The 17,796-nt window shown below is 39.3% G+C and overlaps 1 protein-coding gene across 1 annotated transcript in view; it reads right to left on the bottom strand.

Annotated features, from left to right (window-relative positions):
- Window positions 1-4,087: 4,087 nt before the first annotated feature.
- Window positions 4,088-17,796, bottom strand: part of LOC308302894 (uncharacterized protein) — a gene marked incomplete at both ends in the record, with an annotated part of 40,782 nt that continues 27,073 nt past the window's right edge. Inside the window, one exon of the mRNA XM_080747212.1 lies at window positions 4,088-4,224. Within this exon, the coding sequence (XP_080603338.1) occupies window positions 4,088-4,224 (137 nt within the window). The remainder of the gene's footprint in view (window positions 4,225-17,796) is intronic.

Below are 17,796 nucleotides of genomic sequence, written 5' to 3'. Positions count from 1 at the left end.
TTGTTTGGTGTTTTGTCGTTGCCGTGTCTCTTCAAGAGCGTACAGGCTGCGGTTGAGCTAGAGACACGGCAACGACAAAAAACCAAACAACCTTCCATTGACAATGCATTAGTACAGCGCCCCCAGTGGCCATTCTCAGCCGATACGGAGAAGATGTTTCACGCAGCTGTGTGAGTCCAGCCTGAGAGAGAGTGGGTGGGGTGACTCAGCTAATTAGCTATAAATAGCGCTTAGGTGTGTGTTTGGGTCTGTTCGGGAAGGAACTCCAGCTCCACACTGCTGCAGGTAACTGAACCGTCAAACATTTATTAGTTTAATATAACTGAAGCATCACACATTTAACACATTAGTTTAAAATAAATGCAGGTTTTGGAAATGAGCGTGAATTATTAAGGACATTGAAATGGACAAAATGAGGCATTGTATTTAATAATCGGGGTGAACAATCTTGACGCTTTTGCAATGGCTCACACATTCAGTCCTCTAAACCAATGGTTCTCAAACTTTTACATGTCAGCTCTGTACAACTTCATGGAACCAAATGAACCCCAGGGCCCAGGGGTCCATTTGGTTTCATGTGTACACTCTCAGAGTTACAGACCTTAAGGGTCCATTTGGTTTTATTTGTACACTTTCAGAGTTAGACCTGTTAAAGGAGTAGTTCACCCCCAAAATGTCTTTCTATTGATTACTCATGTCATGGAGACTTGAGTTCAATAATGCAAGGAATGCAACAAATATGAGATTATTTAACTCAAGTCTCCATGGCTGTGTGAGAGGAAAGTCATTTTGGGGGTGAACTACTCTGAGCCTAACCCTAACTCCCAAAGGAACCCCGAGGGTCCCTGGATCTACTCTAGAGAACCACTGATTTGGTTTAATTTAAACCAACTATGTTCCTACACAGGTGGGTCCTGGACAGGCACAGCATGTTTGCCTTAATTTTATATTTTGAAATGTGTTAAATGTACAAAAATTTGGGAAAATGACTGATATACAAGCTCACTTTGCCATGTGAGAAATTTTGTATGTCAAATAAATTGGTATCACAATACAATAGTATAGTCTGGGATGAGACTTATGCCTTAAAAGAACTGAAGTGAGAAAATATATAGCCTAAAGTCTGTGCAAGGGGGGGTAATTTGAAAACGGTTTGGGTGGTTGAGGCTACTACAGCCAAAGGGCCCATAAACATCCTACTGAATGTGACCTTGGTAGGTCATGTAGGCCTACACAACTGAACACTTTGTTTCTTTTCAGGACATGAAGTCACCAGAAGGCGGCCAGCAGTCAAGTCTCAAGACGTATTCAGGTAGGAAGTCTATGCTGTTGCTGCAGTGAAGCGCTGCTGACTGTGCAGTGAAGACTGGTGTTCAAGGTAGGAACAGTTTTTTGTATCGTTTGCTGCTAGGGTTGCGTCGTTTGCGTTGCGTCGTTCGCGTTGTGCCGCGGCGGTTGCGTCGCTTGCGTTGCCCAAAACAAACAAAACACACAACATATGGCGCAGGCATGGAGCTCCTGGTTTACTGGGGTGGGGTTCAATTCCCTGATGCGCCCTGCTGATGTGTTTGATTTGTTACATCTAGAATACAGGCATCCTTAGTATGCATCACAATATAGAGCTTTAAACTGTCTTAACAATTATCTTTTTTTAAAGGACACTATCTTTAATTGAATAAAACTATTTTCTATAAAGACTACTGTATACGTATCAGCTCTGTGCATAATTGTTGTCAGAGCGAGATTTGATTCCTGTTAATCAGGGAATTATCAGAATAATGTCAAATCTGGGAATGAATAACTTGTCAATCAAAAATTGAGATTCAATTTCCCTAGGAAATTGAATCTCTGAAGGGGAATCTGAGATGGCTGCTGAAAGTTTAGGTACCATTAGCTTGTGCAGCAAGGGGGGGGGGGGGGGGTAGTAATAATCACACTGCCATAGCCCCTTAACACTGCCATAGCCACTTTTCCAGGTCATCACAAACTAATGGATTCAGAGTCAAGGCTACCCCAACTTTCAGCAGCTGTCACACTAGGGAAATTGAATTCCAATCTTTGACGGTAATAATGTGGTTCCAGTTCCCATTAGGAAGAACATTCATGGGGGGCCCGCAGTGAATCCTTGTACACAGGGCCCAGAATTTGGTGCGACACCTCTGGTGTGGAGAAAGGTGTTGCAAGTGATATATTTTTGATCAAATGCTTTCCCACCTTTTTGTGAAGTCAAAGCTCTAGTTATATTGTGAATTTCTGATAGTAAGCTGATAGTAATCATTACACACTATTATGTGTGTGATCGATATAAGGCTTGCTAGACCAGAGTTTCTCAAACTTTCAAAATTCAAGGTCTCCCCTTAACTCTGAGTGTGTACAATGGAACCAAATGAACCGTGACAGGTATGAGGATTCATTTGGTTCCATTTTGTACACAGAGTTACAGACCTGTAAGGGTCCATTTGGCTCCCTTTTGTACGGGATCAATTTAGACCACCCCTAAAGGAACCCCTGGAATCCACTTTGAGAACCACTGTACCACTGTCACTGATTTAGAGGTGTAGTTGGATGTTACCACTGGAGGGCGCAATACATACCAATACATTATATACCAAACTGCTTCCTGTTCTGTAACCTTCTCTTCCTTCCAGGCAGGAGTGTGGTCTGTGTTGGTTGCTGAGAGGTATGAACACACACACACACACACACACACACACACACACACACACACACACACACACACACACACACACACACACACTTTATTGTGGATTGTTTTTGTAACACAAGAGCTAATGATTCTCTTATTGTCCTGACTGTGATTGTAAGAGCCATTGAGCCATCTTGCTTATAATTGATGTCACTTAGCTTATAAATCAGCTATTTTGGCGAATGTTCGCACTAGAATAGGGATGCTGGTTAAGTTATTAAGTGGTTAATGTAAACAAATAAACAAAAAGGGTTCCTATATTGTTTGTGACCCTCCTCTACAGTAAGACTAAGTGATCCTATAGTTTACTGAGGCACTACACTGTCTCTGTGCATTCCATGTAGGCCTATGTGTTTACCTTGCTTAATGTATGTCGCTCTGCATGGAGGAGTGTCTGCTAAATACCTTCATTGTAATGTCACTGATGTAGGTTTTAATCTATTGTTTGATTGGGATGTTATTTATCAGTGGTGTAGCGTTACGGCCCCAGTGCAGATGGGACAGATGTTGTTTATATCTGGCTTTGTCCGGGCTCTGAAGTGTGGCCTACATCTGGCCTACATCTTGGCACAAACGCTCAATGTGTGTTGTACGCCCAGGGTCACATTGGCCAAGCTTTGCGGGACACTTAATGAAATTAACTCATAAATGGCACCACTCACTTCACCCTGTGTGCACATGTGCAGCTCAAACTTTGCATGCACACTCCCAGTAGGTCAAGGAAGAACCTCTGCCCCAAATTGAGCATCATTTTGTTGTTATCAGACTATTTTACTAAAACAAAGTAAAACCATGGCTGTGAGTGTTCTAGGGTATATGCTGTATAGCAAATGGCAGCAACTGATTATAATTGAATGTGACTTATAACATCTTTCAACACAGGCGTACTTTAGAGTTATAATCTGAATGACTCACACAGGGCCGTTCTCCCATTAAGATTTGAGGCCGATTTTAGACCTCCTAAATCAGGGGTGTCCAAACCTTATTCAAAGGGGGCCACATTAGAAAATATGTAAACACCAAAGGGCCGACTATCTCCTGACAAAATGTGCTTTTGGTCGGACCATAACAAAGTCAATTTCTTGATTTAACTATCATCATAAATATTTAATATCAATGGTCTTTTGCCACGTGTGTGCTCTGAACAAAACACAAATAACTTGCATTACCAAAAGTAACCAGGCGTGCAAGGTAAAAGAAAATCAACAAAGTAGCCTTTCTTTGACCCCTTCACATTGAGACAGGGAATAAGGAATCCTGAGTAATTATACTATCAAATGTGTCCTTGGATGGACTATAGATATAACTGTCTATAGCTATAGTATCTGATCATTATTCTACTGTTGAAAGTAATTGATTATAAATATAACTTTGCATCAGTTAATGACCTTTGTGTTTGACCTTCAGGGTGGATCCATTGTTGAGGGAGGCGATCAAGATCCTGATGCTCAGAACTCCACCTTCTCTACTAGACCACACCATGTTAGTGTTACCAGAGGGTAGGAGTTTAACCTTCTCTAGTAGACCACACCATGTTAGTGTTACCAGAGGGTAGGAGTTTAACCTTCTCTACTAGACCACACCATGTTAGTGTTACCAGAGGGTAGGAATTTAACCTTCTCTACTAGACCACACCATGTTAGTGTTACCAGAGGGTAGGAGTTTAACCCACACACCATGTTAGTGTTACCAGAGGGTAGGAGTTTAACCCATACACCCACATACAAATACTGTATATCGTAACACCACAAATATTTACCCTAACATCAAAGGGCCATTCACACTATAACTATGACTATATGGTTCACCATTGTATTTTATATAGTGCCCAGTGTGAACTGCCATTAACACCACAAAACAACACTATTTGGGACATATAGTTAATGTTATTTTAATGTTATTAATTAATGTATTATTATTGATTGTTTTCCTGTAATAATTATATCTGCTCTCCTCCCGACAGATACACGCACACACGCACACGCACACACACACACACACGCACACGCACACGCACACACACACACACACACACACACACACACACACACACTACTCAATGGAAATCCTTTTGACAGGCCTTTATATTACATTTTAGAACTGCAGCCAGCGGTATTTGTCACCAACAGACCAAATGCAGCACTCCAATTGGCTAGGACTGATCACGTGCCACACGGAGTTCCAAACCGGAAGTGCGTCCGGCGGTCAAATATGTCCGACCGGAAACGTGCGCTGCGGCACAATAGTTCCGCCCCAATTTTTTTTTTTTTTTTTTTTGTTTTTAACTAGATGTGAGCGGGCCGAAGGCCCGCGAACCTCTAGTTAATAAACATTTGTGTCAATAAAGAAATTAAATCAAAACCCACCTTGTCGTGTTTTTTGACGACATAGGGTTAGTTAGGTTCATGTTTTTGATAGTATGATTACAGTATATGTAGTGTCCTATGATATGAGTTTTTTTACTATATATAGAGGGTATGTGCGTGACATCATCATCATACCCGGAAGTTATGCGGGAACGCCTATTGAGTGGCAAAAACTACTTTCTGGCTTTGACAGCCCATACATCCAAACAGAAAGGTCCTATCTGATTGCATTAAACGATGTTAAACAATGTTAAACTCACTTTGCCACTCACATTGACACTTGATTTGCCACTCAATTTGCCATTCACTTTATGCATGCGCATAGCCTTTATTAATGGTTGAGGTGAGGTTTTTATGTTGTAACAAAAACATGGAATGGAAGTGGTTGGAATCTATTTTAAGTAGGTTTCAAGTCAAACAGGCAGAATGCTGTCTAGAATCAGTTAAAAAACTGAATGCAGTTGATAACTATGTGGCTCAGCTTATAATTGTTCATTAATGTGATATGCTGCATGCCATGAGTGATATTTTTTCAGTTAAACATTGAAACGTTTGGGTGTAGTATGACACCGCCTGAAACTTTATAGCCATTAATTATTGTATTGTAAAGACCATAATGTGGTATGCTGCATGCCATGAGTGATATCTTTTCAGTTAAACATTGAAACGTTTGGGCGTAGTATGACACTGCCTGAAACTTTATAGCCATTAATTATTTTAATGTAAAGACCATGTAAAGACCAAAATGTATGTAAAAACCCAAGAGCTAATCTGTTTGATTAGAAAATAACTTTTCTATTTTTGGTAACTTATAAGGTTATTTATATATAAATGGTAAATGGTGCATTTACAGTATATAGCACCTTTCTCCAATGAGCTTTATGATGGAAAAAACAGAACACCACATTAAATATGCGAATATTTAAATATTTGTTCTTCAACCACTGCTTGAAGACCTGTTGTTAGTGTGTCTGAACAGTTCTCTCCTGAAAAGGGGACTGGTGTGATGTCACACCAGGGCCCATTTCCTATTGGACCCCCTCGAGAAGGGGGCAGTACTTTTTGGGAGGCTATATTTTATTGAGACTAGGGCTATATATATGAGGTGGAACCATGAGGTAAAGTGGTACTAAAATTGGAACGATACAGAGTAGATAAGTATGGTGCCATGCTAAAATTGGAACGATACAGAAAAGATTAGCATGGCGCCATGGTATCAAAGACAAATGTGGTCTAGAACCGCAAACCGTGAGCTTACAAACCACTGACATAGCTCTGCTACCACAGAGCACAGAGAAGCTCTGTCATTAACCGTCACCATCACAGATAGTCAGTACCATGGAAGAGCTCACTGACAAGTTTTGTTCACATGACTAAATGTGGGTACTGTATTGCTTAAGGTTTGGACACAATCTGTCAGAGTAATATAACATTTGGTTAATGTAGGTAAAAGTCCTTGTGTTGTAGCTTTATTTCAGTGTGTCCTGTTGTTTCTTGGGTTTGACTTTGTTCTTGCATACCTTTTATTCTGTAGGCATTACTGTTCCTGTTTTTCCCGATCTACTCTGTTACTGTTACATGTCTTATCTCAACTCCCTGTGCTTGCTGGTTTTCTCCACCTGTGTCCTGTTAGTCTCTTAGCCAATCCCTGTGTTGATTGTCAGTTGTGTTCACCTGTGTCTGGTTAACCCTTTGAGTATTTAAACCCTCAGTTTCTTGAGCTCTCTGCCAGTAGTTAAATGCTTTCACAGTGTACAGTAGCTACGATTTAGTGGTCTCAATATATGCCTATGTTTATTCTTGTGATCCTGTGTTTGTTAGAAAAAAAAACATTGTCTATTAGACCTGCTCTGCCTCTTGACTAAAAGGGGTTTAGTATGTTTTATGGGAGTAATCTATGAAAAATGTCACTTAACGTCATGCTAAAAAAATAATGTCATACTTTCTTGTGAGGCTAAATTGTTTGCAGTACAGCTATCAGTTGTTTGTTTAAATAATTCTTGTGAGGCTACATTGTTTGCAGTACAGCTATCAGTTGTTTGTTCAAATAATTTGTGTTTTTTAAAATAAATACATGAAAATGGAAGTGGTAGTTATCAATTTACGTAATTTATTAGAACAGCTCAAAGCAATGCAGTTCAGAGGTTTTCTCGAATGAACTTAATTTAGCTAATCAATGAAGCTATGGTTATAATACCACAATACCACAATGTTGTCATAATGAACCCTGGTCATAAGAGGGTGTATCTAGTAGATTCAGTCACTCTGTCAGGGGTATAGGTGTTTGCTGTGTATTTTCACCTATTGACTTGGCGGCTATCCTTTTCACTTTAAATATAACCTCCGACCTTTCATTAGTGTGAAAATCCTGGTGGTGCAGTGGTAAAGCAGAGGACTCACAACCTGAAGGTTGTGGGTTTGAATCTCACTTCTGGAAAGTCTTCAATTTTGGTCTTTTTAAGGCGAAGAGCATGGAAGCAGCCCACCGCCCTCATCACACCCTCTTTTAGCTCTGGTAGGAGAGGGAGGGGCCCAACTTATTCTTCACGCCCTCTTTTTGCTCCGGTAGAAGAGGGTGGAGCATAGATATAGCCCGCCTGCTTGGGGAGGAGTCTAGGAAATTTGCATATATTTGCATATTAATTTTATAAATTATTATTTGCATATTATTTTTTTTATTGTATGATTTTTTGGAGATGTTATTTATTAATTGTGTTTTTACTCCATTGCAATTTTATTTGTTCACCCTTTATTATACTTGATTTTTTTATTTAGGCTTTTGAGATTTTTTTTGTTGACTTTTAGTTTTGTTTGAGCTTTTTGAGTTGTTTTATTTGAGTTGGCTTTTAGTTTTGTTTGAGGTTTGAACCTACAACCCTTGGTATATGAACCTTTGATTTATCTTTTGAGCCATGCTGGCATACAGAGACAATTGGGAAAGTTATATTTAACCCACCTTTTAGAATTCAGATGGACGTTGAAAATGTTGATTATGGGACTTGAACCCCCGACCTCTCATTTGTAAACCCTCAACTTATCTCTTGAGCCATGCTGTCATGGAGATATGATCGGGAATGTTATATTTAACCCACCTTTTAGAATTCAGATGGACATTGAAAATGTTAGTCATGGGTTTCAAACTCCAGACCTTCTATATATGAACCCTCAGCTTAACTCTTGAGCCATGCTGACATGGAGATGAAACCAGGAATGTAATATTTAAGCGACTTTTTAGAATTCAAATGGACAGTGAAAATGTTAGTCATGGGTTTCAAACCCCAGACCTTCTATATATGAACCTTCAGCTTAACTCTTGAGCCATGCTGACATGGAGACAAAACCAGGAATGTAATATTTAAGCGACTTTTTAGAATTCAAATGGACAGTGAAAATGTTAGTCATGGGTTTCAAACCCCAGACCTTCTATATATGAACCTTCAGCTTAACTCTCGAGCGATGCTGACATGGAGATGAAACCAGGAATGTAATATTTAACCGACTTTTTAGAATTCAAATGGACAGTGAAAATGTTAGTCATGGGTTTCAAACTGCAGACCTTCTATATATGAACCTTCAGCTTAACTCTTGAGCCATGCTGACATGGAAACGAAACCAGGAATGTAATATTTAACCGACTTTTTAGAATTCAAATGGACAGTGAAAATGTTAGTCATGGGTTTCAAACACCAGACCTTCTATATATGAACCTTCAGCTTAACTCTTGAGCCATGCTGACATGGAGACAAAACCAGGAATGTAATATTTAAGCGACTTTTTAGAATTCAAATGGACAGTGAAAATGTTGATGAGTTTTCAGCCCCAGACTTTCCATGTATAAACCCTGGACTTATCTCTTGAGCCAAGCTGACATGGAGAAATAACCAGGAACTTAATATTCCTTGCTTCGACACTTAAATATGAACTAAAATACTATTTCAGTGTGTGGCGTGAAATTTTATCTTCACCACTGGTGAGGTTTGAACTCACAGTCTTGGAACTGTGAGGTAGTGTTCTTAACCACTGTGCCATTGTGATTCTTACTTCATCAGTTCTCTTGCACGCTTTTAAGTGAAAGATCAGAGGTAAAGCCAGGTAAAAATGAAAAAAAGAGGAAATAAAGAAAGAGGAAATAAACAACAAAACTAAACTATAGATCCTTGCTGGGATTGAACCAACAACCTTCTGACATTGAGTCCCATTACGTAACCACTACTCCATCAAGGTTAACTCTTTATGAGCCCTCTTGCATGTCTTTCACTAAAAGATTAGATAAAGGCGCACAAATAATGTAAAAGATGGCTGATATCTATGCTGGGTTTGAACCAGGGACTTGAAAGGTGCAAACATTATGACTTTACCACTGCACCAACTGTAGTTTGCACTTGAATTGTTCTCTTGTATGTTCTTCAGTGTAAGTTTAGATAATTACATTTCATGTTCTGACTGGCTCTAATACCAAGCCATTTCAGATGCAATATCTAAATGGCCTTTGTTGGCAACAAAATTGGGCTGAAATTGGAACAATACAAAGAAGATTGACACACTGACTCAACTAGAACCATGCAGAGTCAATCCATTCAAGCCAATTCTAGTACCACTTTACCTCATGGTTCCATCTCATATTCTTCTTCTTCTTCTTCTATCGGGTTTTATGGCAGTTGGCAACCTCTCGAGGTGCATTACCGCCACCAACTTGACTGGTGGAACTTTCCACCAATAGCACATTATTTAGTACTTCATATTTCAAAAATAAAATAAAGTCCACCCGTGTACAACCCACAGTCTTCCCATTCCCCACTTTATCAGAGTCCATTACCCGAAATATCCCTTGCATTCATTGTCAATTCTACTCAGACACTGTTGTCTGAGTTGAGGCAAACCCGCCTCTCAACGTGTCATCCAGATCTTCACCACTAATGTCCACGATACCCAGAAACCTTGTAGCTGCATCCAGTATCATCTTAATTCTCTCAGATTTACTCTGTATCTCTACAGCACAGTTAATCACCATTGCAATGAACGCCAAAAATCGCTTTTTGTCCAGACATATATTTTGGTCAGTATTCACTTTTTCCTCTGGTTTTCTTTCTCCTGTCACTGTCACATTTCCATTCCTCTCCAGGCTCTTCACTGCTTCCGCATACGACATTCCGTTTTCTTTCCTGATCTTTTTCACGTTTTCCTCCATTTTCCTTCTAGGACATTGTGCTGCTCCTGCAGGATGGTTTCCTTCACAGTTAGTACATTTGGCCGGTACTTGCTTTGCTTCACATTGCCTTTCCCGACATTCTTTATTCCCACATCTCCCGCATTTTCGATCTTTCCTGCAACAGGCAGCCACATGCCCGTACTCCTGGCAACAGAAGCATCTAAGTGGAGCTTCCTCATAAGGCCTTACTCTATAAGACACATAGTCAATGTACACCCTTTCTGGCAGGTCCTCTTCAAATGTTATGCACACAGATTTGCTCTGCTCCTTCTTTCCTTCTCTGTACCGTGTCATACGTCTAGCCTCATAAGCTTCCCCTACGTTTTCAAAAATCATGTCCAAGTCGATCCACAGTGGCACGCCACTGATCACTCCTTTCCTCCTTTGCTTTCCTTCCAGTTTGAACCAAACAATCTTGCTCCCGTCGTACTCTTTGATCTTCGCCATCTTATTCCTCTGCTGTTTTGTTTCAAATTCGACTATTACCGTCCCGCTCCTTGTCACTCTGACATTCCTGATTTTACCCACATGTCCAGAAATAAAGCTCCCTATCGCATGTGCATCGCTAAAAATGCCGTTCGTTTTTGTCACTGATCTCATTCCTACCACGTATCTTTCACTTTCTGAGCTAGTCGGGGTGTCAGATGTCCTCTTTCTTTTATTGTCATAGCCTCTGTTATCCTCAGCATTTTGAACTTCGCGGACTAACTCCTCCGACTCTGACTGCTCCGACTCCAACTCCATCTCCTCCCCGTCTATCTGCACCCACCAATCGGAGACATTCCCATCTCATATTGTTCAGATACGCCCATTTAGAAAATCACAGAAATTAAAGGCAAGGCTTAATTAATGAATGGGTTTTTTTGGGGGGGGGGGGGGGGGGGGGGGTGGAAGAGACACTGGGAAGAGGTATATATGAGGTTGAACCATGAGGTAAAGTGGTACTAGAATTGGCTTGAATGGATTGACTCTATCTCACTGAGTAACTGCGTCAATCTTCTCCATAGAGTTCCACATACCCTGTTGCCAACAAACAGCATTTTGCTTTTGTATCTGAAATGGTCAGAACATGAAATGTAATTAGTCTAGTGATTATTAGGGCTTAAACCTGTATACAGCTGTATTATAGACCAATATTTATATGAGATATGTACTTTGAAAAGCATGGTGGTGCTCCTTTAAAAATGTGCAAGAGTAGTGTCATTGAATTAATGGAGTAGTCGTGGTTATGATATGGGCCTACCAGTTCAATTCCAGCAAGAGTAGTTCTAATGATTTTGCATGACTCTTTTACCTTTATCTAATATTTAAGTAAAGAACATGCGAGAGGACAATATCATCAGGAACCATGGTGGAGTAGTGGTTAAAACATAAGTCATGCTTGTTGGTGGTTCGGGGTTCTAATCCATTGAGCATGTTTTTCCAAGTTCAAACTGGAACTACCACAAGCAGAACTATTTGTTGATTCCTTTTTCTTTTCTTTTCTTCTAAAGCAGTGGTTAAGATACAGGGCCCAGTCTTTTACTAAGATATCCACATAGACCCAGGAAAGTATTAACTTCAATGGTATAGTGGTTCAGCTACAGATCTTTAGTAAACAAGGTTGTGAGTTCAAAACCAATCCTGACTATTCTCCAACTTTTACCTGGATCTTTCATATTTATCTAAACTTACACTGAAGAACATACAAGAGAACAATTCAAGTGCAAACTACAGTTGGTGCAGTGGTAAAGACATAATGTTTGCACCTTTAAAGTCCCTGGTTCAAACCCAGCATAAATATCAGCCATCTCTTACATTATTTGTGCGCCTTTATCTAATCTTTTAGTGAAAAACATGCAAGAGAGCTCACAAAGAGTTAAACTTGATGGAGTAGTGGTTATGTAATGGGACTCAATGTCAGAAGGTTGTTGGTTCAATCCCAGCATAGATATCAGCCATCTTTTACATTATTTGTGCGCCTTTATCTAATCTTTTAGAGAAAAACATGCAAGAGGGCTCACAAAGAGTTAACCTTGATGGAGTAGTTGTTACGTAATGGGACTCAATGTCAGAAGGTTGTTGGTTCAATCCCAGCAAGGATCTTTAGTTTAGTTTTTACCTTCCTCTTTTACCCTAGTCTAATATTTTAATCAAGAACTTGTACGAGGGCAGAGGAACATAATCCATGGTGGAGCAGTGGTCAAGTACAGGTTTCATCATCTGAAGGTTGTGGGTTCAATCCACAAGGTCTGTTTTTCAAGTTTGAACCGGTATTAACACAAACAAAACCATTTGTTGTTTAATTCCTTTTTATTTCCTCTTTTTACGTGGATTTTTATGCAGTGGCTAAAATAGAGGGCTTGCAATCAGGATGATTGCTGGCTCTAGTAACTTAATCATTCGTTAAAAACTGCAAAATTCAACTTGTCATACGTTAAATTCAGTAGACTAGTGGTTAAGCTGAAGTCCTTATATGTAAAGGGTTATGGGTTCAAAACCAGCATGGAAGTTTCTCCATCTTTATCTAGTTTTTCTACCTTTATGTAAACTAAGAGAACACATTACTAATTCCAGTGGTGCAGTGGTAAGAGCCCTGACTGGCAACTCATAGGGTTCTGGTTTAACTCCATCAAAGGATTCTGTCTAACTTTTATCTTACTCTTGCACCTTTATCTGATCTTTTAGTGAAAATGTGCAAGAGAATGCATCTGTGCAAATCTTCATGGAGTAGTGGTTAAGATGAAGGCCTTGTAGCCAGAAGGTTACTAGTTCAAATCTGGCAAGGATGTTGCCCAAAGTTTTAGCCGGCTCCTATACCTTTAACTAATCTTCACTTAAAATTGTGCAAGAGAACCAGGGCTGTATGAGCCATGGTGGTGCAGTGGAGTAGTTACAGGGCTGTCAAGCATGAGGTTCCTGGTTCAAACCCAGTATATAGGGATTTTTCAAAGTTTTACCTGGCTTTACCTCTGATCTTTCACTTAAGAGCGTGCAAGAGAACAGATTAAGTAAGAATCACAATGGCACAGTGGTTAAGAACACTACCTCACAGTTCCAAGACTTTGAGTTCAAACTTCACCAGTGGTGAAGATAAAGTTTCACAATATCACACTGAAATAGCATTTTAGTTCATATTTAATGTCGAAGCAAAGAATATTAAATTCCTGGTTATTTCTCCATGTCAGCTTGGCTCAAGAGATAAGTCCAGGGTTTATACATGGAAAGTCTGGGGCTGAAAACTCATCAACATTTTCACTGTCCATTTGAATTCTAAAAAGTCGGTTAGATATTACATTCCTGGTTTTATCTCCATGTCAGCATGGCTCAAGTGTTAAGCTGAGGGTTCATATATAGAAAGTCTGGAGTTTGAAACCCATGACTAACATTTTCAACGTCCATCTGAATTCTAAAAGGTGGGTTAAATATAACATTCCCAATTGTCTCTGTATGCCAGCATGGCTCAAAAGATAAATCAAAGGTTCATATACCAAGGTTTGTAGGTTCAAACCTCAAACAAAACTAAAAGCCAACTCAAATAAAACAACTCAAAAAGCTCAAACAAAATTAAAAGTCATCAAAAAAAACAAAAAAAATCTCAAAAGCCTAAATAAAAAAATCAAGTATAATAAAGGGTGAACAAATAAAATTGCAATGGAGTAAAAACACAATTAATAAATAACACCTCAAAAAAATCATACAATGAAAAAATAATTTATAAAATTAATATGAAATTTCCTAGACTCCTCCCCAAGCAGGCGGGCTATATCTATGCTCCACCCTCTTCTACCGGAGCAAAAAGAGGGCGTGAAGAAGTTGGGCCCCTCCCTCTCCTACCAGAGCGTGATGAGGGCGGCGGGCTGCTTCCATGCTCTTCGCCTTAAAAAGACCAAAATTGAAGACTTTCCAGAAGTGAGATTCAAACCCACAACCTGAGTCCTCTGCTTTACCACTGCACCACCAGGATTTTCACACTAATGAAAGGTCGGAGGTTATATTTAAAGTGAAAAGGATAGCCGCCATGTCAATAGGTGAAAATCCACAGCAAACACCTATACCCCTGACAGAGTGACTGAATCTACTAGATACACCCTCTTATGACCAGGGTTCATTATGACAACTGCAATTTAGGTTATTTAAAACCATCTAATTAGAACACCCAGATTTACACGTTCATTGAAAGCACAAGAAAGACTACCAAGTTATTTTTTTTAATGTTTTTTGTTGAATCAAGTGGATTTGCGGTTTTCACTTTTGAATAAAAAAAAATATGACTGTTTGCAACTATTTTCTCATTGTGGTATTATAACCATAGCTTCATTGATTAGCTAAATTAAGTTTATTCGAGAAAACTTCTGAACTGCATTGCTTTGAGCTGTTCTAATAAATTACGTAAATTGATAACTACCACTTCCATTTTCATGTATTTATTTTAAAAAACAACTGATAGCTGTACTGCAAACAATTTAGCCTCACAAGAAAGTATGACATTATTTTTTTAGCATGACGTCAAGTGACATTTTTCATAGATTACTCCCATAAAACATACTAAAACCCTTTTAGTCAAGAGGCAGAGCAGGTCTAATAGACAATGTTTTTTTTCTAACAAACACAGGATCACAAGAATAAACATAGGCATATATTGAGACCACTAAATCGTAGCTACTGCTACTGTACACTGTGAAAGCATTTAACTACTGGCAGAGAGCTCAAGAAACTGAGGGTTTTAATACTCAAAGGGTTAACCAGACACAGGTGAACACAACTGACAATCAACACAGGGATTGGCTAAGAGACTAACAGGACACAGGTGGAGAAAACCAGCAAGCACAGGGAGGTGAGATAAGACATGTAACAGTAACAGAGTAGACCGGGAAAAACAGGAACAGTAATGCCTACAGAAGAAAAGGAACGCAAAGACAAAGTAAAACCCAAGAAACAACAAGACACACTGAAATAAAGCTACAACAGAAGGACTTTTACCTACATTAACCAAAAGTTAAATTACTCTGACAGATTGTGTCCAAACCTTAAGCAATACAGTACCCATATTTAGTCATGTGAACAGAACTTGTCAGTGAGATATTCCATGGTACTAACTAACTGTGATGGTGACCGTTAATGACATAGCTTTACCTTGCTTCTGTGGTAGCAGAGCTATGTCAGTGGTTTGTAAGCTCGCGGTTTGCGGTTCTAGACCACATTTGTCTTTGATACCATGGCGCCATGCTAATCTTTTCTGTATCGTTCCAATTTTAGCATGGCACCATACTTATCTTCTCTGTATCGTTCCAATTTTAGTACCACTTTACCTCATGGTTCCACCTCATATATATAGGCCTAGTCTCAATAAAATATAGCCTCCCAAAAAGTACTGCCCCCTTCTCGAGGGGGTCCAATAGGAAATGGGCCCTGGTGTGACATCACACCAGTCCCCTTTTCAGGAGAGAACTGTTCGGACACACTAACAACAGGTCTTCAGCAGTGGTTGAAGAACAAATATTTAAATATTTGCATATTTAATGTGGTGTTCTGTTTTTTCCATCATAAAGCTCATTGGAGAAAGGTGCTATATACTGTAAATGCACCATTTACCATTTATATATAAATAACCTTATAAGTTACCAAAAATAGAAAAGTTATTTTCTAATCAAACAGATTAGCTCTTGGGTTTTTACATACATTTCGGTCTTTACATGGTCTTTACATTAAAATAATTAATGGCTATAAAGTTTCAGGCGGTGTCATACTACGCCCAAACGTTTCAATGTTTAACTGAAAAAATATCACTCATGGCATGCAGCATATCACATTATGGTCTTTACAATAAAATAATTAATGGCTATAAAGTTTCAGGCGGTGTCATACTACACCCAAACGTTTCAATGTTTAACTGAAAAAATATCACTCATGGCATGCAGCATATCACATTAATGAACAATTATAAGCTGAGCCACATAGTTATCAACTGCATTCAGTTTTTTAACTGATTCTAGACAGCATTCTGCCTGTTTGACTTGAAACCTACTTAAAATAGATTCCAACCACTTCCATTCCATGTTTTTGTTACAACATAAAAACCTCACCTCTACCATTAATAAAGGCTATGCGCATGCATAAAGTGAATGGCAAATTGAGTGGCAAATCGAGTGTCAATGTGAGTGGCAAAGTGAGTTTAACATTGTTTAACGTTGTTTAATGCAATCAGATAGGACCTTTCTGTTTGGATGTATGGGCTGTCAAAGCCAGAAAGTAGTTTTTGTCACTCAATAGGCGTTCCCGCATAACTTCCGGGTATGGCTAGACATCAAAGTGGGCTTGAGCCCCTGCCCTTTTATCTGCCTGTAAAAAGTGCCCTCTCCATACCATGAATGCAGTTTTTATTATGGTGAAAGAAAGGCAACTGCCCTGTTTCCATGCCATACCTGAAGGCAGCAGTCAAGAGAATCGCCTTGTCCAAACTCTCCTGAACTTGAATGCAGCGTCTTATGTTGAAAGAATTGCCCTCTCTGTGTAGAAATCCATGCCGTTACGCCACGTCTCCAGTATTGACTTGATTATGCTTAGTTCAGTGTGGTATTAACACATCTGGTGCCAACCCCGAGTTTCCCGAGTTTGTATTGATACCAACGCTGTGCCAACCCCGAGTTTCCCGAGTTTGGGCCGTTTTTGAAAAAAAAAAAAAAATTCAAAAATTTTTTTTGGACCTCCAGAAATGTATTAGGCATGATCGCAATCGCGAAATTGCATGTTTAACCCTCATACCAACCCATTCTTTCAAACATGGCAGCCATGTTTGTTTACATCTGAAGAAAACATAATGGCCCATAAATCATGAATGCCTCAACGGATTTCCAAGCGGATTTTTTTGTTTGAAAGCTGTGAACAGCATCTACACACGTGGTGCATCATCTAGGCATGGGCGTGCACTTTTTACACAATTGCACAATTACATGGAAGTCTATGGTAACCATGGCAACGCGAGACATTGAAGAGAAAAAATCATTGCAACATAAGTGTTAAGCACCAAAAATAGCTGACCTCCATGCTCACAACGCGTCGCAGCACATTTCTTGACAAGTAGCTCATAACATGTCTACGGTGGATTTTTTATGAAACAAACATTTTGCAGATAAGAGGATAATTCAAGCTTTCTATTTATACAGACGCAATGTTGGAGAGTTTGCCATTGTTGCAAACAACAACAAACAACATAAAATGCATTTAAATGATTTTGTAACATTGCTGTGCTGTTGATTGTTTAAATTAAAATGTTAGATTCAGTTTCAATGCTTATGGAAACTAAGCTTCTGGATCGTTTTTTGTCCGTTTGGCTTTTGATGAACAACAAGCACAATTCACTCACTGTGGGAAAAAAATATATATATTTTTGAACCTCAAACTAGAGCATTGACTTTCCCAGAGAGAGAGAGGCAGATGGGTATTGCTAACTATATAAACCCTGGGACCCTGAAAATCTGCTATTGTTTAATAGTTAAAGCATAAAATAATGGTTAAAGTGGTTCAAATCTAAA

This window comes from Nannobrachium achirus (genome assembly GCF_963921795.1).
Source record: "Nannobrachium achirus genome assembly, chromosome: 18".
Lineage (NCBI taxonomy): Eukaryota > Metazoa > Chordata > Actinopteri > Myctophiformes > Myctophidae > Nannobrachium > Nannobrachium achirus.
The sequence above is the reverse complement of the archived record's forward strand: the minus strand, read 5'-3'. Positions and strand labels throughout refer to the sequence as shown.